The 23,862-nt window shown below is 42.9% G+C and overlaps 2 protein-coding genes across 5 annotated transcripts in view; both read left to right on the top strand.

Annotated features, from left to right (window-relative positions):
- LOC111234330 (high affinity cationic amino acid transporter 1-like) overlaps positions 1-2,489 on the top strand; it is a 15,083-nt gene extending 12,594 nt beyond the window's left edge. For all 3 annotated transcript variants that reach the window (XM_022762346.1, XM_022762347.1, XM_022762345.1), the window contains exons 9-13: positions 293-395; positions 719-924; positions 1,154-1,305; positions 1,442-1,550; positions 1,977-2,489. In XM_022762346.1, the coding sequence (XP_022618067.1) occupies positions 293-395; positions 719-924; positions 1,154-1,305; positions 1,442-1,550; positions 1,977-2,161 (755 nt within the window). In that variant the 3' untranslated portion in view covers positions 2,162-2,489. The remainder of the gene's footprint in view (positions 1-292; positions 396-718; positions 925-1,153; positions 1,306-1,441; positions 1,551-1,976) is intronic.
- Positions 2,490-6,806: 4,317 nt separating this feature from the next.
- The window catches only part of LOC111234307 (microtubule-associated tumor suppressor candidate 2-like), a 43,557-nt gene continuing 26,501 nt past the window's right edge, over positions 6,807-23,862 (top strand). For both annotated transcript variants that reach the window (XM_022762314.1, XM_022762313.1), the window contains exons 1-3: positions 6,807-6,895; positions 17,331-19,579; positions 20,869-21,121. In XM_022762314.1, coding sequence (XP_022618035.1) covers positions 17,516-19,579; positions 20,869-21,121 — 2,317 coding nt within the window. In that variant the 5' untranslated portion in view covers positions 6,807-6,895; positions 17,331-17,515. The remainder of the gene's footprint in view (positions 6,896-17,330; positions 19,580-20,868; positions 21,122-23,862) is intronic.

The raw sequence follows: 23,862 nt of genomic DNA, 5'->3' as shown, positions 1-23,862 counted from the left end.
GAAAGAAGAGATAGAGAGAGGGGTGGGGTGGGGGGTGGGGGTGGGGGTGGGGTGGAAATTCAGTTAACAAAAACAAAGGAGGAGTACAACTTGACCACTTTGTTGGAAAACAGTCGTGGCTGCTAACTAGGGGCAGAAATAACAACAAAGCCAGAGTGTGACAATTTAGAAAATGTTTATTGAAAAATCATGAAAACATGATGGTTCTTTCTATTATTAAATTATTTTTGTATCAAAGGTTATTACGGTCAAACAAATGCTTTCATCTCCCTCTCTCTCTCTTCTCTGAAAGCCATCATGGCCTTTCTGTTCGACCTGAAGGACCTGGTGGACCTGATGTCAATAGGGACGCTGCTGGCCTACACCTTAGTAGCTGCCTGTGTCTTGGTGCTCAGGTTAGTTGGGGGGGGGGCATAAGCATGAGATGCTGTCAGAGTCATTTCCATGTCAAAGTTGGTCCAGCTTCACTCCAGTATATTTATATTTGTCCTTAGCAACCAGTGAAGCTCTGCCCAGCATTCGTGCTGAAAACATCATAATCAGTTAATTCGGCACTAGACGTACAGTATCATGACTGACAACTTCAACATGACGTTACAGTGTGATTGCCAAAAACTCACAGGCAACTTGTTTTAAATGGTGTGAATGCAGAGTTAAGTCGCAATGTTAAATCAGCGTATTGTGTGTGTGTGTGTGTGTGTGTGTGCGTGCGTGTCAGGTACCAGCCAGAGCAGCCCAGTCTGGTGTATCAGATGGCCAGTACCCAGGAGGACGTGGAGCTGAGCGACGGCATCAGTGTCCCCAGTATGGGCATCCTGCCCGGTGTGGAGGAGAGGTTCAGCTTCAACACCCTGCTGTTCCCAGAAAACCCTGAGCCATCCACATTGTCAGGCTTCACCGTCAACATCTGTGCCTCTGTCATGGGTGGGTGATCCAGACTTACTTCCATGCAGTGATCAAATACAAAAAATAGGAATAAGATGGTGGGGAGGTAATGTGTTAGAGCTTCTGTAAAGAATCTGGCAGGAGTCTTTAGTTGCTTAGAATCCAGATGAAGATTTCGATAGATGCATTTAAAATGGGTGAATTTACATAACTTGCGTGGCACTTGAGTTGAGCATGAAATAATATGAAAATGAATGTCCTTCTGCAGGAGCGTTGATCCTGGCGTTCAGCATACTGGCGGTGCAGGGGGGCTTTGCCGTGTGGAACATCATAGCCCTCAGCATCATCTTCATGGTGTGTCTCTTCCTCACCTTCATCATCTGGAGGCAGCCTGAGAGCAAGACAAAACTCTCTTTCAAGGTTTGGTTCCAGAGACTCACTCTGTGTAGAACACTATGGATTAAAAGAAGTAGTTTCAGGCACTGCTTTGTTCAAACACGACCCTCTGGCCCTTATACTCGTCTCAACCCAAGCTGCTTATGTTTCATTTCTCTAGGTCCCAATGCTGCCCTTCATCCCAGTGGTCAGCATGTTTGTCAACGTCTACCTGATGATGCAGTTGGACAGAGGCACCTGGATACGGTTTTCAGTCTGGATGGCGATAGGTAGTTATACTCTGTTACTACCCATCATACCTTGCCTTTTACACTGACAGTAGCTGTAGAAATTGTGCTCACCCCTAAAGAGGAAATAATCTTTTTGCCTGTCACTTGAGTGTCTCCGGTTTAAGGACTTTTTTTTTTTCTCATATACTTCACTGCAGATGCTCTCAGACTAACTGCACACAACTGACACTTAACTTGAGTTTAGTAATCTTATTATTCCATCATTTTGTAGTTGCAAGCAAGAACGGATATTTGTATCATGTCTTTAAACATTAAGAATATAGAATAAATAATTTAAAGTCTGCTGGCACCAGCTCACATCACAACAGGCTGGAATTTAAAAAAAACAAACAAACAAACAAAAAAAACAACAACCTAAAAACATCATTTAATTTTACAGTGACATTACCTGTTCTATTTTTTCAGGTTTCGTGATCTACTTCTGCTATGGTATTCATCACAGCGCTGAGGCCGCCACGGCCCGCTCGTCCCCGGACACGGAGATGATCGGCTTCAAGCACAGCCGCGAGTCAGAGGACATGCCACCAGAAAAGGAGGCCTTCCTTCACAATGGAATCAGTGCCAGGGAAGAGGACGATGGAGACTTGTAGGAAGCATTAGAACATGCTGCACGCATTTCAACCGGCCCTGACGCCAGTCTGTCTGTGTAAGAGTATTTCTGACAGGACAACTCCCAGTCCCTCACTGGCCTTATTCCTTGTAGGGGAAAGAAATGATAAATAACTTTGACATAAAATACACAGACCTGTGACGTTCCCCTTCGACAACACAGACAACTGGTGATGATACTCATGCAAAAACTTCTATACTTCTATACAGAACTTCTATAGCCATAAATGACACGTTCTATTATTTGAGGATTGTGATATAAGCTTGTTACCCCTTGTGTTTGGCCTTGAGGTTCAGCTGCTCATTATCGCTTGGCTGTCTGGAGGAGGGGGTGGGGTGGGTGGGGGGCTCGTGTTGGAGACATGAAACATGGCAGTGTTTCAGGGAGGCTCACAGATACCTCGAAACCATAATATTTGTTTCTCTTCATGTTGGGTCGTAGTTACTTCTTTGGAGTGTCTGGGTTACATTACCCGCAATAGGACTGTGTGCACATGTAGTAACAGCTGTTGTCTGGGTGCCTGACAGTTCTACAGTGATACAATTTTTGTCTTTTTTTCTGTTAAAAAATGAAAACTACTGTATATATCTACATATGTCTGAAAAGTCAGAAAACACACATCAATATTAAACACAGACTGATACCGATAGCTACATTCTCTTAAACTTGATAAACTCTTATGTAACTGATGTTGAAATGCTGCTCTAACAGTCCTCACTGACAAGTTGGAGCTTGCACAATAGTCAGTGATGTTATTACACTTGTCTGCCAGCAGAAGAGGCCGGTCAGTCGAATGGCTGCACATAACATTGGGCCAGCAGGAAGCTTTAACTTACACTTTCCACGTGTCCAGCTTTAAGTCCAAAGGATTGCGTTGATATCACCTGAGGTCCCAGACTTTTACTTGCAAAAAGAAAAGACAGGCATATGTCTAAGCAAGAAGCAGCCGTGACCAATCAGAGGTCATGGATCTGGCTGCAAATTATGATGCAGGAATTGCTGTATGAGCGAAATATCCCGCCAGACAGTTCCTTACACTGAGAAACAGAGATTCAAAGGAAGTGATTCAGTCTGAAGCCTAACAGGAGCATTTTAACTTGGCAAGTCTTGTGACTAGATACCTGATTTTACATACTCTTCACGGTGATAAAGACAGATGTTAAAATATGTTCTCTTATTTGGGATTTTTAATACTCTCGGTAAAAAAAAATATGAAATCTGATTTGTGTATCTTGACACATGTTGAGCATCAGGCGTAGGCATTGGCAGTTGCTGAGTGCCAGTTAATGTCATGTAAGATTAGATCATAGCGGATTTTCACAGTGCTGGCTGCTGTGTCTTTTTGCATCTGTAGCTTGTAACATTTAGTTAATCTTCTCAAAAAATAAAACAGGCCAACTTTTTTTTTTTTTTTTTTGATGTTCAATTCGGATTAATGTATTCATTCTCAATTTATTTTACACATTTTCTTATGTTTATGAATGTATTTCTATTAGCCGCTTCGTAAAATATGGTAATTTCCAGTGTGTTTTTCAGATTATGAATCTGATTCAACTTAATATTTACAATTAAGTAAAAGCCTATGAAGAATTGGATCAGATAGAATTTCACCACACTTGTACATTTATTTCCTTTTTTTTTTTTTTTTTTGTTGTCATTAAAGTATCTCATGCTTGTAGGTATGTTTTTTCTTTTCGTAAACCTAAAAGAGTACTCCGCTGATTTCTACATTACCCAAAATGCAACTCAACCACGAACAGTTTGGTTGGAGATTCAGGTGTGCAGCTAATGTAGCCTGAAGCCGCTAGCCTCATGCAACGAGGGCTGAGGAGTAGAGCCTCGGAGGTCTGGTAAGCTCACTTCTTTCAAAAGCCACACCCTGCAGATTTCTCCCTCTTTCAAACTTGTCGTCTTCAGACCCAACCAATGCTGACTCAAGTGACATCACTTGAAGCAGTTTAAACTTTTCCAACTCCCCCCAGGGCCACAAAATTCTTTATACAACTTCATGTGCAGTACTGCTCCCCAAGACCTGTAAACAGACTTTAATGTCCAAACTCAGTGTAGTTTTCCTTTAACATAAGGGAAATTCATCATTTAAATACAGACCTCTGCGCTGATTAACACTTATCATTAATATCATATCACCAACATTTTAGTTTTAACCCTTAAGTGCGTTCACTGTGGTTTTGGCAGTCCCTTACAACAGAGTATATGTGTAATCAATGGAATCGTGTATATAAAATGTTGTGTATATTTCTTGCAGTAAATTATTTGTAAATTGGAGAAAGGGCTTTTTGTTATTTTGAAAGCCTCATGACTTTTGTGCATACGTAGGAGCGTCTGTCTGTAGGTTCTTTAGCTTTGTTGCTTCTGTTTGTGCCGAAACATTGTGTCAATTATGTTGTGTTTACACGGTCAGCGCAACTGAAACTGTGTATCCTCGGGATTGGCAAAAATCACTGCTGTCACCTTCTTTTGTCCTGTGGCTGATCTAACCAGTAATGCCATGTTAACAGAAGTTATACAATTAGAAATATGGGATATTGGCATGACTGTGGCAGAAACAAGTGCTCTGGGGTCATAGTGGGTTGCCTGCAATGCAGCATTTCACAGTACAAGTGTAATAATAATGTGTGACATCCAGTTACGACTTCAAGTATTAGCCATACATGACTGACTCTTCCAGAGTTCTTGTCATTTATGGACTGAACACAGTAATATACCCTGTTGAAATGTTACATTAAGCAGTACAGCACTACAATATCTACTTGTTTAGTCACTTTTTAATGTCAAAAACATGCAGTCAAAGCCCATTTCCCATACTTGTATTTGTTTCAAAGAAATCTAACTATTCAACTTGTTATGACATAACAGTCCTCATTTATTCTCAACTGATTCATGTCTTAGCTTATAGTCTCCTTGGGAGTTGTGAATATCCACAGTTGTACTTGTTTTGTTTTTTTCTGCATGACATTTACATTTGATTTTCTGTTGAATCAGTACAAAGGGATTCATGTGTAACTTCTGGGAAAATCAGTGCTTGTTGTTGCTACATGTCGTGCCAAACCTTCGTGTTTACTTCTGAGGTAAATACAGTGTATGTACACATACTATATAAATAGATAAAAGAAGGAGCTTCTTTCCTTCTCCTTTGATGCTGCTTTAAAACTCTACAGACCTTAGCTTCCTCCTTTCATAACGGATGTCACATTATAAAGGCTTTTGATGTTTCAGATCCACCCGTGTTGATGACCGGCTGCCTCACGTTTATGTCATTTTGCTGTGATTACATCACTTTCTCAGACTTTTTCTTTTTGTTGCCCTTTTTTTTCTTTTTTTCTTTTTTGGATCAGTCATGGTTGGTTTCCAGTGTGTTTGAATTTGTGTACATTTTGTTAAAAAAGCACAAAAAACAACATTTTGTTATTTGTTATTTGTCACCTTGGCTCAGTTTTCTCCTTACTCAACATCGCCTCCCTGACGAGGAGCATTATCTCACTCTTGCTGCATCTGTTCACGCAACTTTTTTTAAAAACAAGACTTCATAACTGTCAGAAATGTGCCTTGTGGTGAGCGTGTAAATTCATCAATGGCCTTGCAAAAACCTGAGCTTTTTATTAAGCTTTCAACTGCATCTCACAGCCTTCTTCAGCAGATTGAGCTTGCTCAGTTGTCAATGTACCCATAGTTACTGTTGGCTAGGTGATAAAAAATGAACGAACTATCTGCTCAGGAAGAGACCATGAGATGCACCTGATAGCTGCAAAAAAAAGTTAGTAAGTGGACCTTGAGTTATGTTTATTTGTTTGTTTGTTTGTTTGTTGTCAAGATGCACCCTGGTGTTATGTTTATTTTTCAGATGCACGCCTGTAGTTTATTAATAGGCCAGAGCAGAATGGCTTCCAGTTCTCTGTTAAAATGTTAAACAACAGTCTGACATATGATTGTGTCTAACAAAGAGACAGAGGACAGATGTTGCCTATGTTATATACACATGAAATGTATATATTTTGGCGCCATCTGCTGGTGGCCTAGTGTCAGGACCCAGGGATACTGTGAATGAGAGGCTGACAGCAACTCATGGATTATGTCATGTTTATACAAACAAGAACTTCCGTCCAATCCCACTAAACTCAAAAACTATAATACCAGGTACCAACTGGTAGATTTAATATTAGACATTTACTGCTATAAGTGAAGATTTCCTATGTCGTTTTTGCTTGTTTCCTTTTCTGTTTCCCTTTTTGTTAAAAGTTTGTATGTTTAATGCATAACTCCTGTAAATAAAACGAGCTTTTCCAAAAAAAATAAATAAATAAATAAAAAATAAAAAATCCATCTAGTTGCTGTTTATGATGAATTCCGGTGATTTTAATGGCGTGGACAGATTTTTCATCACCAGGCTTCTCTCACGATCCAGCAGAGAGCGCAAACGTGTTGAAGGAGAAAAGAGCCGGCGCCTGAGCGTGAGGATGAGGATGCCCTGAGAGATGTCAGCTGCAGCATCAGCATCAGCACCGCTCCTCCTCCTCCGCCTCCTCCTGTCCGCAGCATCTCTCTCTCTCTCTCTCTCTCTCTCTCTCTCCTTGCACTGTTTCTGCCACTCAGAGAGAGAGAGAGGAGGGAGTGGAAAGACACGCTTGTGTTTTGTTTTGCAACTCCTGCGTCTGACCGACATTCTTCCATGAATCAACACCAGACAAACCTACAGGTAAGTCGCGCAAGTAAAAACACCGTTCGGGTATTTATTTCATTTTATTGTTTTCATTTTATTTTATTTTATTTTATTTGCAACGATGCACCGGTTTCTTACAGAACCGTCGCGCGTTATGTTGCTTGTAGAATCTGGGTCTGGCTGCTGACTCGGTTTCGCTCAGCATCCTCGGCTAAAACATGGAATCCGAGCGTGTTGTTTTCGCAGGGCGATGCGGCGCGGCGCAGTTTGTGAGGGAATGTTTGAAATTTCACTCTTTCTCTGCGGGAGAAAAATGAGAGTGCAGTGGGGAAGTTGACCTGACTGTAAGTGGAGCAGTGGAGTAAAGGAGGAGGAGTGTGGCTGTGCTGGAGAGAGACTGAGGTCAGACAGGGAAGAGCAGGTTGGTGTGATGGATGGATGGCGCAGGTCAAGTCTCTGTGGGTAAGGCTGATGATCAGGTATAGATTATGTAGAGCTGACTCCGGCTATGATCCACTGTACTGAGAGGTGATGAGGAAGAGAGTTTGGAGGAATTTGTATTGATTTTATGGGACTATTTATTTTTTTTATTCATTCCTATCAATAGTTTTGTGGTAATTTGAGCTATAATCACTTCTGGCATCAAGTTATAAGAAACAAAAGTGGCAAAAAAAAAAAAAAGTTCCTTTCCATTTTTTTTCCTGTTTCATAAAAGTGTTTTTTGAAAGAGTAGGAGCAGTCCAGGAGGAATGTGAAGTTGAAATAAAGATATCATTTGATCAATTCTTCAAGGAAACCTTTTTTTTTTTTACCATTTACCACAGGTTGTGGTTTCATTCTGTGAAATGCTTCAGTTCTAATTCTCTCTTTCCTCTCTTCATGAATGACATGACTGTCGCACTCTCTTGCAGCTGCACTCATAAAAAGACCTCACTTCCTCTTTACCATCTTCTAACTACTTTCTGTGCAAATGCATATCTGTGGTATTTTTTCTGTGCCGAAGATACTTTTGCAACAACTCCCACGTCCTCACTCTCACCTTTAGGCTTCTTAGAGCAGTGAGAGGAGAGGAACGACAGGAAAGGATGGATCGAGTAAAGGTGAGCCCACCGAGGGCAAGTCTTTCACACTCAGCTGTCTCTTGTCCTGATTGATTGGTGTCCAATGATCAAGTTGTCCTTGACACCGTGGTCGGCTCAGTTTTCCTGTCTCACTGTGCTCCAGTTCTTTTGTTTACTGACTAAATTATTGTACTTGTTGCCAGCCTTTTCAGTTTCGCAACTCTGTGAGAGTTTACATCATTTAGCATTTTGGTTGCACTGCCCAGATACATGTGGTCGGCAGGATTCTACACTGAGATCTTGCTCATATTATATGTGTGGGAAGTGTGGTTTTGCTGGGGTTGTCCGCTGCCAATATCGATCCCGATATCAGAGACTTCCCACATCTATGGATATTCCAGTCCATTTTGCTAAATCTTGCCAATCCCTCCCAGTCATGTTAATGTGGAGGTTGACACTGCATCAAAGCAGGGCAGCTGAGCCTGTGGCCTTGGCTTGTAACTCTACGCTGTCTGCTGTAGCTGCTGTAGCTGCTGTTCTAGATGCTGATGCATGTGTGATTGATTCATTACATCTGACCTCTGCAATGTCTGAACACCGATCAATTCAGCAGATCTCTGCCAGGAAAGCCACTCGCAGCAGTGTGTGTATGTGTGTGTGTGTGTGTGTGTGTTTTATTTATGTGCTTGGGTTCAGGCGCTTATGTATGTATGTGTGTGTGTGTGTGTGTTTCTGCAGGTAAGACAGTTTGTCACAGAGCCGGTGAGTGTAGCGCACCGGTGCGACCTTCAAGGTCATTTTATAGGACAGAACAGAGGAGAAGAAGGAGGAGGGAGGGAGAAAATAGAGATGATAAGTGAAGTGAAGGAGAGAGGGAAGGAAAAGTATGTCAGTATGCCTCTCAAGTATGTGTTTTATTTGCAAGGTTTTTTATCCTCTAAACATTTCTTTCCAGTTATGTTTGGACTTAAGTGTTTTGCCACTGGATATGGCAAAACACTCAGTGGGTTTTATATCCTAGAATATTAATGTGTATGTGAACATTGAAAAAGAGTGAATGTAAATAAACGGAGTTAAATAAGGAGAGGAGGAAAGAAAGAGGAAGAGGCTGCACTTATTTTAATAATAGTTATTTGATAGTAGTTGTTGTGATCACTCATAATTAAACAATTAGGAGGCTCCGCTCTGTTCGGTACAAGGATGTGGAAGCTTGTTCGTTGAGTGTGTGTGTGTGTGTGTGTGTGTGTGTGTGTAAATTCAGTGTGAATGAAGTGTCAACACACATGCAAACACACACTCTCAAATTCACACCGCCTTTGTCTGTCTGGAAGGTGGCAATAAGCTTGTTGTTGTAGCTCCTCCCCTGCAGTCACAGGCAGGACATCAGAGGGTGAACGGAAAGACACGCCTCCACAGATGACACACACACACACACACACACACACACACACACACCAATCGGCACACACACAAAATTCTCTGTCACCCACTATGTGTGTGTGTGTGTGTGTCTGTGTGTCTGTGTATCCATTTGCTGAATTTGTGCAGTCAGTTTAAACGATGTGCTACGGATATTTTTGTGTGCTCTGTCGTTTTAATGATATTAGTCAGCAAGCTACAGCCTTTATTAAGCAAATGAATGCAACTCTGTGAATGAGCTTAAAACGCGCCAGTTTTATGAGGACAGAGCTGTGAGAGCTATAGTTAACTTGACTGTAAAAAGCCACAGAAACATCCAGTGAATCCACATCATTCATTTTTTATGATGCATCTCCTCACTGTATATCTACATTCTTTTTGAGGCTTCTTCACATTCCCAAAAATAAACTTAAACGTCAGCAGCAGCAGCATATGTGAATTCAACCTGAGCTGCATTCCTCCCTCATTTCCCGAAGGAGTTCTGCGCCCCATCTTGTCCTCCCTTACCCTCCTTTATCCACTGTACCAAAACTGTTTTCTTTTTTACAGCCAGTTCAAATTAACCCCCCCCCACCCCTTTTTTTTTTTCTTGCACATCATCACCACCCCAAGACCTTCGGCGCACGCTATTCTTTGCTCACCTCTCACTGATCCTTTGCTCCCTCCCCCACACCCCTGGGGTTTGCCACTTGCACATTACACATGCATGTACACACACACACTTGCACATTACAATACAAACCAGAACCCCCCCCCCATTCCTTTCCACCCCCTTCTTCGCTCTCTGCAGCATCATTTGCTTCTATTATCATATTCTCCTAAAATAAACAGAAGTGACTCAGCTGGTCTAAGTTGCACTCAGCGTTTCTTTTGTCTGGGGCTGTCTCTCACTTTACCCTGCTTTATGTCTGACTCTGCATGGCTGTGTGTGTGTGTGTGTGTGTGTGTGTTTGTGTGTGTGTGTATGCTAGTGCGTGTGTGAGCATTTAGCAAGTCCCTTTTTACGGTCCCACGGAGGATTCCGCTATCATTGCCTTCTTTGTCTGCAACAGCTTTGCATTTGAGATGAATTGCTCTTTTTCCCCTCTCCTCTTTTCACCCCCACCCCCCTCCCCCCCATACAGTTTCGCCCACCAGCCATGCAAGAGTTAACATTTTTCTCTGCGACAGGAGTGAGGGTAGTGGGCGGAGGGGCTTTGCTAATAACAATGCGGTGCTACCAGCAACCAGCATGGACAGACACCCTTTCTCTCCTCTCCTCCATGCCACCCCATGTCTGGATGTATGTTAGTCTGTGTTTCAGCTGCAGGGCACAATCAACCAATAAACACAAGTCTTCTCCCTTTCCTCTAATTCTCTCCTCCGGACTGTAGTCAGTTTATTTCAAATCATGCTAATCTCCCTTCCAGTTCCTCCTTATTTTTTTTTTTGTTGCCAACTTATCTTATTATCGTCTCATTTCTCTTTTCATTTCCTGCACATCTGTCTTCCCTTTATCCATCTCTACCACAATCCATCCTCACAGGCTGCACACTACAGCAAAACCAGACAGTGAAGCAGAACCATGTCTGATTTAGTGGAGGTTCAGTCCGTACACTAGACAAAAAAAAAAAAAAAAAAAAAAAAAAAAAAAAAAAACAATAAAAGAAAAAACAATTAAGAAAATGGCAAATGGAGTGTGTTTTTGTGCAACAGACCTCTATTTTGCAAACCACATTTCTCCCTCTGTAAGAAGCTGAGTCTTTGTCTCTGCTCCTGCTGCAGTGATAGTCACTGCCTGAGTGTGTGTAGGTGGTACTCATGTTTCTTCGCGTGTAACTTTGCATGCACATGTGTATGTAAGTGCAACCTCATGTTAAATTTGGAGGGTGACACTTTTATTGCTTGTGGAGGTTTTTTTTTTTTTTTTTTTTTTTTTTGCGACCACCCGTTTCCTTCTTTCAGTAACAGTGGGCAACAAAGAGGCGAACAATGTGTGTGAACATGTGCTGAGGGATGATGTGCCTGTGTGTTTGGCCATTTTTCATTTTTTTGCTTCCGACTAATAAATCCTATTATGGGCATATTGTGATTTTCTGTCGATTTCGTCGCAGGTAGGGAACACTGCCATGTCTGCGTGCAATAAGGAAATAGATCAGTTTTTATTGCAGATTATCTGATTTTCTCATTCTCCTTATTCAGTTAGCTATGGCCGCCCTCTCTGACCCGAGATCCTGCAGAAATCCTGTTACAGTTCCCCCTGTGATATAGAGTGACACCCCCTGGGGTACAGAAAGGCATCTGACTGTGTGTATGTGGGGGAGTGGAGTGGTAGAGAGAGGCAGAAAGGTGGGAGGGGGCGGGGGGGGCTTATGTGCCGTCTATAAGGATGAAAATGGGATTGATCACCTCACCCGGCCCTCATTAACTCTATATTACTAAGGTGATAGAGGGAATGGAGGGAGGGAGAGGACAAACATGAAAGGATTTTTTTTTTTTTTGAAAAGAAGACGGGAATCACTGAAGGGACAAAGCTGAACTGAATTAAAGTGTGAGCTCTGTTGTGCTGCATTCAGAGAAGCAAAGATTGTTAATAAGGAGCTGGTTTGTTGTTCTTTTGTGCTGCACATCTAAACAGAAAATCAACGCAAAAACAACAATCAAGCAACTGGAGGATGCTATTTCTGGATATTTCCCTGTTCTTCTTCACTGTTCTCTTTGATGGCAACCTCGGAGTTAGCGCTCGGTTCACACATACAAAAACTTAGTGAATCATCACTTGTGAAATTCTGTCTACAGGGTGTCTATTGTGTCTTCTGTGAAAATGGAGCGTTTAGCTTATTTCACTGCTATTTCTGTCTGTGTTGTGCTGCTGACATGAGATGGGAGGAGAAGGGATGGATGACTAAAAGCTTAGCTTACTTCTGAATAGACTTTCTGCCTAAGCTTTATCCTGCCGGATCACTGTATGTGAACAGAATTAAAAAAAAGTACAAGGAGAGAGGAATACATTTTTCTTTTTCTTTTTTTTCTAAATGGACAAGACGATGATTGTTTTGTGTGTGCGGCATTTGCTGGTTTTTGAATGTGCAAAAGTCTTAAATATATTCACATGTAGAGGGTAGATGTTCACAGGTTCACACTCAAATTCCAACCCACACACACACACACACATACACATTTCAACCACAATCTAGCCTTGGGAAAGTGTACAAGGACATGCAAGGATGGTGTCACAAGAGATTAATTACATGCAAAGACACAGCATGTACTGTATTAGAGGAATAGAATTTCATCTTTAAGTATAACTACTACGCTTCTTTTTAATGTAAATCCTGCACTTAATCTAATTTTGTTGCTTAGGAGCCATAAATTATGGTTATGCACATGTCGCTCTGTCCATTTCACTCCACTTCAATGTGCTGGAATTCACATCTGTGCAGAAGTATGTATGTATATATGGAGGGTGTGTGTGTCTGTGTGTTTTTGTGTGTGTGGGTGTGTGTGTGTGTGTGTGTGTGTGCGTGCGTGCGTCGTCAGGGTTCCCCTGGGACCACAGAGCTATAAAACCTGTCTGCTCTCCAGTGGGGGAGGAGAGGAATAAAGCCAAAGTGCCAGAGACAAATAGCTTCTGTTATAGCCACATGTGCTGCTGGATCGACAACAAAGACGCTGAGGGAACGCGTGTGTGTGCATGTGTTGACGTGTGTGTCTGTGCAGATGAGCATCTTTCTGCTCTCACATGTGTACATACATACAACACTTCCTACCATGCTCTGAAAAGAGAAATATGTAAGCTTCTGTGGCAGGTTTTTTTTTTTTGAATTAGCAATTTTTTTTCTTCTCTGAAATAAAATTCTGTGAAGCACGTAATTTGATCCACTGACTGAAAATAAGATTTACAACCCCCCACCCTGCATCTTGCCAACTATGACCCCCTCTCATATTTTGATTCTCCATCATGAAAACCTAAGGGACTGTGCCAAATTTATTGAGGTGGGGAGAGGGGGGTTGAATCTCTTTATATTATGTGATATTTCATTTTCTTAAAAGCAACACCATCACCAGCATTATTAATATTATTAACTTAAACATAAAAAGCACAAACCCTTCCCCTTCTTTGACCCCATCTCCTCCCCTATTAATTTTAAACAAGGATACCTCTTATGGAAATATATGTTCCCAGTTTGCTCCATGGGAGCAATTTAGTCCACATTAGCATTATATATGGTAAAGGATTTTTCAATAATTACTTCATTCTGCTTTCTCAGGCTTATATCAGGAAGACACCTCAGAGGTTCAGACAGTGTATAAATCTTTAGCCCTCCTGCGACGAACTCTTTCTTTCTTTCCGCATCCATCTGCATGTCTCATCTCTCCCACCTCATGTGTGTGTCTCAGGCTTTCACCCACACAGACTTGATTCCTGCTCACATCAAGAGAAAAAAAAGGGGAGGATGAAGAAGGCCTGTCTCTTTTTCAATCCTACTCCCACTTTTTTTTTCCCCCCTTCAGTGAGTCCTTCATCATGTGATTTTCTTATAGCTCATCATTTCCCACCTTCTGAGAAGAGCTTTCGGTGGTTAAATGCAGCGCCTGAAAGGTTAGCAGCCTGGTGAAAAATCACAAATCCAAGTCCTTGACTGAATTTGATCACTGCTGAGATATCATCTCCTCCTGCCCCCATGCTTTCATCATTTCATGCGATGCGTCTGTCTACCCACTTTCAGGGATGTGATTGCTCTTGGATGAGTAGTGTGTACCTGGTGGGGAATAGCTTTTACTCAGCTATTCTAGTGCTGTGTGTATTTTGTGTGTGCTGGTGGCCACATATATCTTTATTCATGGTTGAGTGTGAGTTCACACGTGAAAGCGACGCACAGCAGAATGTATGCATGAGCTGTGAGTGTAAAAGCATAAAGCTGACCTTCAGAACTATGCTGTCTCTTTCCAACGCTGACCTTTTTTCCCTGATGGAAGATGCAGGGGTCGAGACGTATATTCTCAGATTCCCAGGAATATGGCATTGCCATGACAACGGAAGCAGGACTGTTGATTTTTTTTTTTCTCAGGGTTTCGCTCCTGTCGTTTTCCCGGAGGAGTTCAGAGTAGTTACCTCAACTAGTGGGTCGCACCATGAGCTGAAACAAAGCCTACCTTCATTACATATTCCAGCCTAGATCTCCTCAACATGCATATATGCAGAATAATATTGGGCTTGTCCTTTCTAGTATACTCTGAATTCCATCCAAAAATGAGTACCACTTTAACTCTGAAAGTAGATACGGTATCATCATCAGGTAAAGAAATGCTGAAAACATGTAAATGAAACGGCATTCTTACTTGGAGCACTATTAACAATGCTTACTCGACCTATGATCCCTGTGTACTTATTTGCAGTGTTTCCTTTGCTCAAAGAGAACGGACTTGATGATCAAAGATATTTTTTCCACATTTGTTGCACTTATAATTGCATAATTCATATTCCAGTCAAAGAAAACATCGACTCAGCTCTTCACCCACACTTCTTCACCCTCCTACTCCGATGCCACCCTCTTTACTTTTGATATCTGAGTAGCTATGTGACCATCATAATGCAACAGAAGGGAGGACCTGTCAAACGCATGTCTCCTGAAGAAAGATACTTCACATTTTTTATGCTTTTTTTTTTTTTTCCATCATCACAACAAGTCTTTTTACTCACATAGTCAGACAGGTTCTTTCACTCTGTGTTTTATTGTGTTCAGGATTTCGCCAGGTTGGTTTTGTCTGCCTCTCTATGAGGGGATGTGCAGCTTATTCTGGCTCAGCCACTGTGACCAAGCTTAGCGCTCAGCCTCCCAAGACTGCTGCCATCAGCACAAGCGCCGGTACTACATCAGTGGCGTAATCGATCTGCCACCATGTCCTCTCAGAGAATTCTCTCACTCTCTCATACACGCTCTCTGTCTCTCCCTGTCCCCCTCCCGTCAATCTCCTTCCCTGCCTCTTTGAAATGCGTCTGTGTGTCTTATAATTAGCTAATTATTTGATTGTGTGCACCAGTTAAGGGCAAACATTAGCAGTGCACACATCGGCAGCAGACAATGTGTGGATTATCCTTCATGATGTTTATCTGTTTGTCTACCGCAATGGATTTTCCCTCTCTGTCTCTCAACTGTCTCTGATCCCAAGCAGAATTTTACCAGTATAGTAAAGAAATGCTCATTTTAACCAGAATCCGAATATACATTTATGATAAAAGTTTTGATATTTGTGTTTCATAAATGCAATGCTTGAATAAAATAGTTCTCAAAAGTGTGTGTTCTTTTAAAAGACACGTCAGGAAACTATGATAATATCTCCAAATCATTTCAGGATGACCTTCAGGAATACAAATCATATCCTTGAATGTTTCCCCTCCCGGTGCATTTGGACTAAATGTAGCTCCACACGTTGGCAATGGAGCAGCGTCAGATGCGTCTTCGTACTTCTCTGAGTTCACTGATATCGCTGCCAGAGGACACATGGAGAAGGCACCTGCTAATGAGAGCAGACTCCCCCGCTGCACATATAATTAGAGGGTGGGAGTGCTATTTGAACTGTGGAAAAACTAATCAAATATTCAGTGATGATGGTTCGAAGACACATATTTGACTACATAATGACCATCTTGGTCTAAATATACAATATCTACCGAATATACAGACAGAGACAACATTTACCTGAGAGTTTTAATGGTTGAAATAATGTCAGTCTGTATGAGTATTTTTCTGTGTATATGATGGAGGAAACTGTTTTACAAACAAGTAAACAAAATACACTATCCTCACTTGGCGAATGAAAGTGAGTCCTTTAATATTCTTCGGTTTTCCTCATAGAGCTCTCGCATAATTAAGAAGAGACTGAAATGTAGAGAGACACCCGTAAATCTTTCCTCTGAGAGCAAAGATGTGACATTTTGTTTTATACGGCCATGATTAAACTCTCCTGCACTGACACGGTGTGACAAAACCTCTCAGACATTTGTCCTCCACCTGCCACCTGATCATCTGTGGCCCGTACATGTTTCAGCAGCACCACACACAGTCAGCTATTATTTTAATCTTAGTTTCCTGTACATCATGCTGTTGATCCTGCATGTTGCTTTTAAATGACGCAGGATGTGCTGTTGTGCGTATTCGTGGCAAACGGTGGCATTGGCTTAATCAGCCATATGGCGTGTTGGAGAAGACATGTTGAGTGTTAAAGCTCCTGTAGTGATCAGACATACAGTATGGATTTATCCCCCCACCGCCGAGCTGGTGTTCCTACTCCTCACCAATAGCGACGCTCGCACTTAATTTTCAAGTTTTTCATATTAGGGACAAGTGTGCACTTGAGCCTTTTATAGACACCGTGTGCTCATGTTGTATACTCTGTAGAACCAAAATGGCTGGAACGTTATTTTACATCACATGTTTTCACCTTCTCCTCATCCTACATTCTATTTTTCAATGTCTCCTGAGGACAAAAGCTCATTACAAAACACTTAACACCCTTCCCTTTCTTCCTTCTCTCTTCCCTGTCCTCATCAGCCATTCCCATGGTGATTCCTTCACTTACATGCAAACAGCCTGTACTCTGAGCGATCTTCCTCTTCTTCTCTTCACACTCTTTTTCTTCCCACCCTACAATGAACATCCATCATCATTTGATAATTGCATTCCTATTATTAATGTTGTACCACTCTAGCTGGTTACAACATGAACAGTAGTCCTCCTGGAGTGTGTTTATCCACCTGTCACATCACATGTTATGCAAAATGGTTTGATTCAGCAGTTGCTCGTAGAAAAGTGCAAAAGAAAAAAAAGCTCACTCACTGCCAGTTCTGTTTGGTTTCAAAATGACCATCCATTGATATGAGTCAAGATTGTGAGCTATGTGCAGCAATTTCAGTAATTGGCGCTGCCCAGACCAGACTCAAAGGTGCTGGTATTTCACGCATATTTGTCGCTGTTTCTTACAGTTTCCTTTGTTGTCTTTTATTTCAGATTGAACAGACCACCACAACCCCCGAAGAGCTATCAAAGACAGCTTTCTTAACTCACAGTAAATGCAAGCGAAAAAGATTTCATGAGATGACATTTCGTCCTTGGAAGACTCAACTGAAGGGCCATCATCACACAGACCCTCAAGAGGAGAGACAGGGAGGGAAGAAATATTTCTAACTCCATAGATGGCCAATCGGTCCAACATGAGCATCCCGACTAGTTTCCAGGGACCGAGGGTCAATGTCGACAGAGGAGACAAGATTGGAAACAAAACGCAGATCCAGTTCCCCCAGGCTGGGGATGATAATGCCAATCGATTATCTTCAATCGGTGGTCAAGAAGGAAGAGGACTGATAGAGGACACGAGGTACAGCACAACTTCCATTCCTCCTTTGGTCTCTAAAAGGGAATCCCCTGAGAAGTTAGTGATCTGGGGATCTGAGCAGCAGTGCATGGAGTTTTTGGAGTGTGAGGAGATACATGCATTCTTGGAAGACAGGGATCAGGAGGAGGAGAATGAGGAGGAAGACGATGGAGGGAGTATGAGAGATGGAAAAGACGACGGTGCCATGTCCATATCCTCCAGTTCAACTGCCAGCTCTGCTTCGATCGGCGTGAGAAGAAATGACAACGACAGCAACAAAGTGGAGAGCAGGATACAGAGGGGCAAAGAGGTGCAGAAAAGGATTGCCTGTCATAGCACTGAAGAGCTTGACACATGTGTGACAGGCTCCATAGAGAAAAGGGACACCAGGTCAGGCAGGGAGAGGCGGAAGGGAGGTCTGAAGGAGTCAAAGTCTGAGACAAATGTGTTTGTCTCCAGTTTGTCAGCTGTTTCCCTCGGCGGGAGCTTGTCCAGTGCTCTGGATGGCAGCGGAGAAGCACAGTCTCCAATCTGTCTATCCAACTCCAAGACCCACCCTTATCCAAATGCTAACAACACTACCTCAGGCCAGACCAGGAGAAGGGCAGTCTCTGTAGATGCCAACCAGAACTCTGCATCATCGCATCCTCAGGAGATACATGACCATCCTCAGTTCTGCAGCCAGGATCAGAGACAGAGGGAGGGAAGCCATCATAGAAATGGATTGTCCTCGGATGTGGGGCTGGGCCAAAGGAGGAAGGCTGGATTTGAGGAGAGGGTTTTGCCACCGCGACGACAACAGCTCGTCAGACCCCTCTGTCAGACAGAGATGGGAAGAGCGAGGTGTTTAGCAGAGCCCAGTGCTCATCAAGCTGAGATGGGGCAACCTGCTTCTCCCGACCACACCCCAGATTCATACAGTAACGGGTCAAACAGAAAGTTTACAAAAACATCTTTACGTGAACCATCAGATTTCTCCCACCTGTACAGCACATCTGCAGTCCCCCAGCCCAGGCAGCCCAACCCGGCAGCCCAGAGGGAGGCTCCACCTGTGGAGACACAGCCGGCTTCAGCCCAGCGGCGTAGTTCCAGTCCATCTATCCCTTCCACCTTAGAGAAGAGACCTCAGACCCAGCTCACATACAGAAGGAATTGCTCCAGTCCCAACAGGACCGGGGTTGAATCCAGGTCATCTACCCCTCCCCACTCCCCTCTCAGGACACCCCAGGGCTCACCACGCAGGCAACCCTCCATGTACCTCGTTTCCAGGAATGTCTCTGGAGTGGTTAAACACATCCCGTCAGGATGCAACCCTGCTGTAACAACGTCGGCTCAGGGCTATGGCAACAGTTGCTTGAGAGCACCAGTCAAAACTAATATAAGCACAAGCGGAATCCCCAAAGCGCCTCTAAACAGCCAGCAGAGCTCTCCCCAATCCAACCACAGCTCCAGCCCCAAAGAGAGCTCTCCATCGCCGAAACTTAAACCTAAAGGGGTTCGGCCTAAAATCATTACCTACGTCCGAAAGAATCCTCAGTTTAAGCCCCAAGCTGCTGACGGACCTTATCAGGTATCCTCTCTACCGTCCAGGCTTTCTGCATACGCACACGGCCAAGCAGCCACCTCCTTCAAAGGCACCCCTAAAGACCCCTCCAAGCCTGACGCAGAAACCAGAGGAGCCCCGGTGCTCGTTGCCTCCAATCTGCTCTATGACAAGTACCGTCAAGAGATGCAGACGACGAACATCTTCCCATCAGGTGTGCTGAGCAGGAGTATCAGGCCCCCCGGGCACACAAACACTGTCCCGCCCACACACACACACAGCCATACAGCACCACCCAAGCTGGGCAGCAAAGCAGACAACTTCTACGGGCCGCCGTCAGAAGTGAGTATTTTGTACCGTCTTTACAATAAGTATCTGATTTCAGTAGATCTTCCGTAGAGGAATGAAGCTTGTATTCTTCTGATTTCTCTTGTAGCTGGTAATGAGCTCATTCTCATTCAGCAATGGATTTTCTATCCACAGTCACAGTACATTCACACAAACATTGAAAAGGATTTAATTTTACTTTAATTATGATGGTATATCAATTAGCAGCAGTGAATTACTGTATGATATACAGTACATCGTTTGCCTTAAGTACAAAGACAAACTTCCTCTGTTCATCTTTCTTGACTCTGCATGTCAATTTCCCTAGCTGGTATCCATAACCTCTATCCCCCAGTAAACCATGTATAATTGATCACAGATCCTCTGCATTTCATCCCCACTCTCACAAGAGCTGCTCATTATTGCTTTAAAATCGTTATTGATTCTGATTAAACAGCTTCATTTGGCAGCATCAAGCACCAACATGTGGAAATAAATAGTTAATGCACGCACAAGTACGACACCCTGCAGGGACAAGGCAATTCTCAAGGCTTCACATGATACTGCATGTACTGTATGTTAACATTTTGTCCCATACACAGAGCAATGCTGTTAAGAGACGTGCTCGCTTTTGAATTCTGCTGGTGATGTTAAACAGTTTAACATTGCCATCAGGAGTTTTTCCCTCCTGGCCTTTGTTACATTTACCTTCCGAGCTAATAACACACAGTAACACATTGCAGTAGAGATACTATCTATTGCACACAATCAGTCATATCATATATTCTAATCATCTGCTTTCTTCACACTGAAAGTTTGATAAAGGGATTTAAGTGTGTATGGATACATAGATGTAGAATATAATCGTGGTGTCTGCTATTAGATTGCAGGGTGCATTAAATGCTGCGTTTCCCAGTGTGTTCACAATATCACAGGCGAAAATACACAAAAGCAAACATGTCTTGGCAGCGAAACTTTGATCAGCAAACACAAGTAAGTGAGTGCCAGCAGGAAATTCCAATAAGAAAACAAAGACTTTACACAGTACGACACACAATATCTGTTTCACAAATTATAGTAAAACACATGCATGTATCAAAAAAGTAACAAAAGTAAGCATGCTCACAGTATTATCATGATCCACATATTCATATGAGCCTTTTCTTGAAATACTGTATTTCTTTTACTTTAATCAGAAAATATAATGTAACTGTACAAAAGTATGCTTGCTTAAGAACTCCAGAGATGCTGTAAGACAATTATTGAGGGGTGTTTTTGGTCAATGTAATGATTTTGATTTCTAGGTGGGAAGATCTGCCGGTTTTAAAGGGAGTTCTCCTGAGGACGCGCTGCAGCATCGGGCGGCTGCTCAGGCTGGAGGGAGCGGCAGCCTCCTGCGCTCTGGCAGAGGTCTGCGTCTGGGCCTGGGAGCTGTCACCAGGACGGCTACGGGCTCAGCCAAGGGCAGAGGACCCTGTCAGGGTCAGAGGTCAACGCTGGTCTTCAGCCAGCCTGTCCAGCCTGTCAGCCCAGCGACCAGTCAGAAAGATAACACAGGTGAATAAAACACTCCCCTCACAGCCAGTTTTTGAGCAGGTTTATGGCTCCGCACTGAAAACAGCTAGAATGCCAGCTGGAGACAGTCTCTCTCTTTATTTCAGAAACCCAAAATTTGAGACACTAGAGAGCCACCTTATCTTTTTTTTTTTTCTCCTTTGCAGCAACGAGTAGTTGTGGGACTGTTTCCCCCTCAAATTGGCCTGAGATGAAGGCAGCTTCATTAAAATGCATTCTCTGAGATTAATTTTGGCTGTGATGTGATTGGAGGGCTTTAGGAAATACTCTGAGGGGACTTCCTGTGCTCCAAAAGGCTGCCATCTACAAAATAAAATAAATAAATAAAAGCTTGCTCACACTTCCTCTTTGCACACAGCGAATGTCTAATTCAGATGATTCAGATACCACCTCTGACTGCTGAAGTCAGATTTGCATTACCGCTGGAATATTGAAGTATGAAATTTGTTCATCACCCCACACTCAGCTGGGGGGCCTGTGGCATTTATCACTTCCATCCATATTTGATCTGCTCTCTCCCCGAGCGCGATAACCCGGACAACACGCAAAAAATTCAGAGAGAGCCACACATGTGCATACAGTACGTACGCTCACAGATACGCACGTACACATACAACCCAAAACTGCACATACAGAACTGATCAGCATAGTGTTATGATGTGCCAGGCTTCCTTATCATAATCCCTATTAATACATATGTATGGTGTCTCAGTGCTGCTTGGCCCTCTGGGAACTACAGGCTTTGAAGTGCAAAGCAATTAACACTTAAGTAACGTCAGTATCTTCGTGCTCGAATCATCTCCCATCCCCGCTGTACCCTGCCCTACACACACTGCATTGATAAACACCAGTTCAAATGCACTGTTTATATGTGGCATTGGTCAGCATTGTGTGTATCAGTGTCTGTCCTTGTGTATATAGGCTGTGTAACTGAGGGATTTCCTGTTGATTTTTGTTGTTTGTTTGTTTTTTTTCATTCATGTCCTGGAGAAATCTGAACTGTTACCTTTAACAAAAAGCACTTTATTTTTCCTTTGTTCTCTTCATCACTGTGAATTACAACTGTATCAGCCTTTTGTGAAAGGAAATCTCTCCATCTTACACTTGCACATTATAGTAATTATACCGCATAGCTATTGTATAGCCGTCAAATTACTGCAACTCCTCTCATAATTAATGTGTCGGTTTTAAACCAAAACTATTGTTATGAAAGTGAGGATCATCCACTTATACGACAGGACGTTTGTGTTGGAGTAACTTCTGCAATGTTGAGGTACTCATCTTCCCTTCCCCACAACAGTGAAGCCCTGTGCTTTGCTCCAGTAGTGCCGCAGAGATTGCGATGCACTCGAGTATCACATTTAATAATATGCAATTTAACGCTTTGTGGAGGACATCCATGCAGGTTTGTCGCAGCTCACCTTGGGCTGTAATTAAAACCGGTTGGTCATTATAATGCTTATCCCGGCTGCCTGTCCCATTGACTTTTCTGAGCCATATTTACATAATTCATCTCAACTTAGGGTGCGCTTTCTTTCAGTGAAAGCCGGTGGATGAATGTGTTTTTTCTTCTCGAAGGGGTTGTTGAGAAACTGAGGGTAGTGTTTCAGACCTAAGGGCAAAGTAAAGTGGTTTTATTCAAATCTTTCATATGGCTGAAGGGAGAAGCAGTAAGCCCGGGAAAAACACAAAGGCTTTTATGATTTATAGTGCATTCCCCAAGTTCACACTTACGCATAAATTTCAGTCCTATTTTTGTACTTTTGAGAGCTACTTTATCAGGTAAAATGTATTTTGCAGGCAGGAATTTGTGGAATAAGGGAAAAATGTAAGAGAGAAGTTGGAAAAAAAAAAGTTATTACAGGTTTAAAGAATCAAGAGAGAAAATACAGAGTGAGTGAAGGACAGTCAAAGTTATCTCATAAATTTTTATCTCTTTCCTGTTTTCTTTTCGGTTGTTATGAATAATGTGTGTTTTCATTTAGCCGGAGCCTTGGTCCGTAATATCTAGGCTAAAGTGGATATTTCTCAGTCAGGCTCACTTCCCTCGTCTCTCAGAGGGCATGAATGGATTTTGGTGGGGGTGGGGGTGGGGGGAGGGGGGGGGGGTGAGAATGAGGACATTTATCTTTAATGATCCTGACCTTCTCACTCAAGAGGAGAGAGCTCCAAATCTAATAAACAGACCAACCGCATGATACACAGGCAGATATTGAGGAAGGAGGAAAGAGAGGTGATAAGTGTGAACGGTGGCACCGATGATACTGGAGGGGACTTACACTGGAGACTTTTCTCCGTCTTATTGTCCCATTTTGTCTCTCCCTACCAACTGTCTGCGCGCACTACAGCCCACAGCTGTGGCAAATGAAGAGGAAAGGAGGGCTGCCTACCTTATCTCTGCAGCCAGCAGGGGATAATGCTCTTCTTCTGCCCAGGATCTAGACCCTTTACTGCAGGCTGGGGTAGCCAAAATGGGGCTTCTATCCAAGGCCTGGGGATTTGCCCACTGCCCACTCTGTGTGTGTGTGTGTGTGTGTGTGTGTGTGTGTGTGTGTGTGTGTGTGTGTGTGTGTGTGTGTGTGTGTGTGTGTGTGTGTGTGCACCCTTGAATGTTCGTGCCTGCACGTTTCATCTATTTTGCTGTTGGAAATCATAGATTACCAAGAGGGAGGATTTCTTCCAATTGCTCAGTAACAAAAGCTGCCACTATGGAGCTATGATTA

The sequence above is a fragment of the Seriola dumerili genome, unplaced genomic scaffold, assembly GCF_002260705.1.
Source record: "Seriola dumerili isolate Sdu_G_001 unplaced genomic scaffold, Sdu_1.0 BDQW01000449.1, whole genome shotgun sequence".
Taxonomy (NCBI): Eukaryota; Metazoa; Chordata; class Actinopteri; order Carangiformes; family Carangidae; genus Seriola; species Seriola dumerili.
Note: the sequence above shows the minus strand (reverse complement) of the source record. Positions and strands in the feature narration are given on the sequence as shown.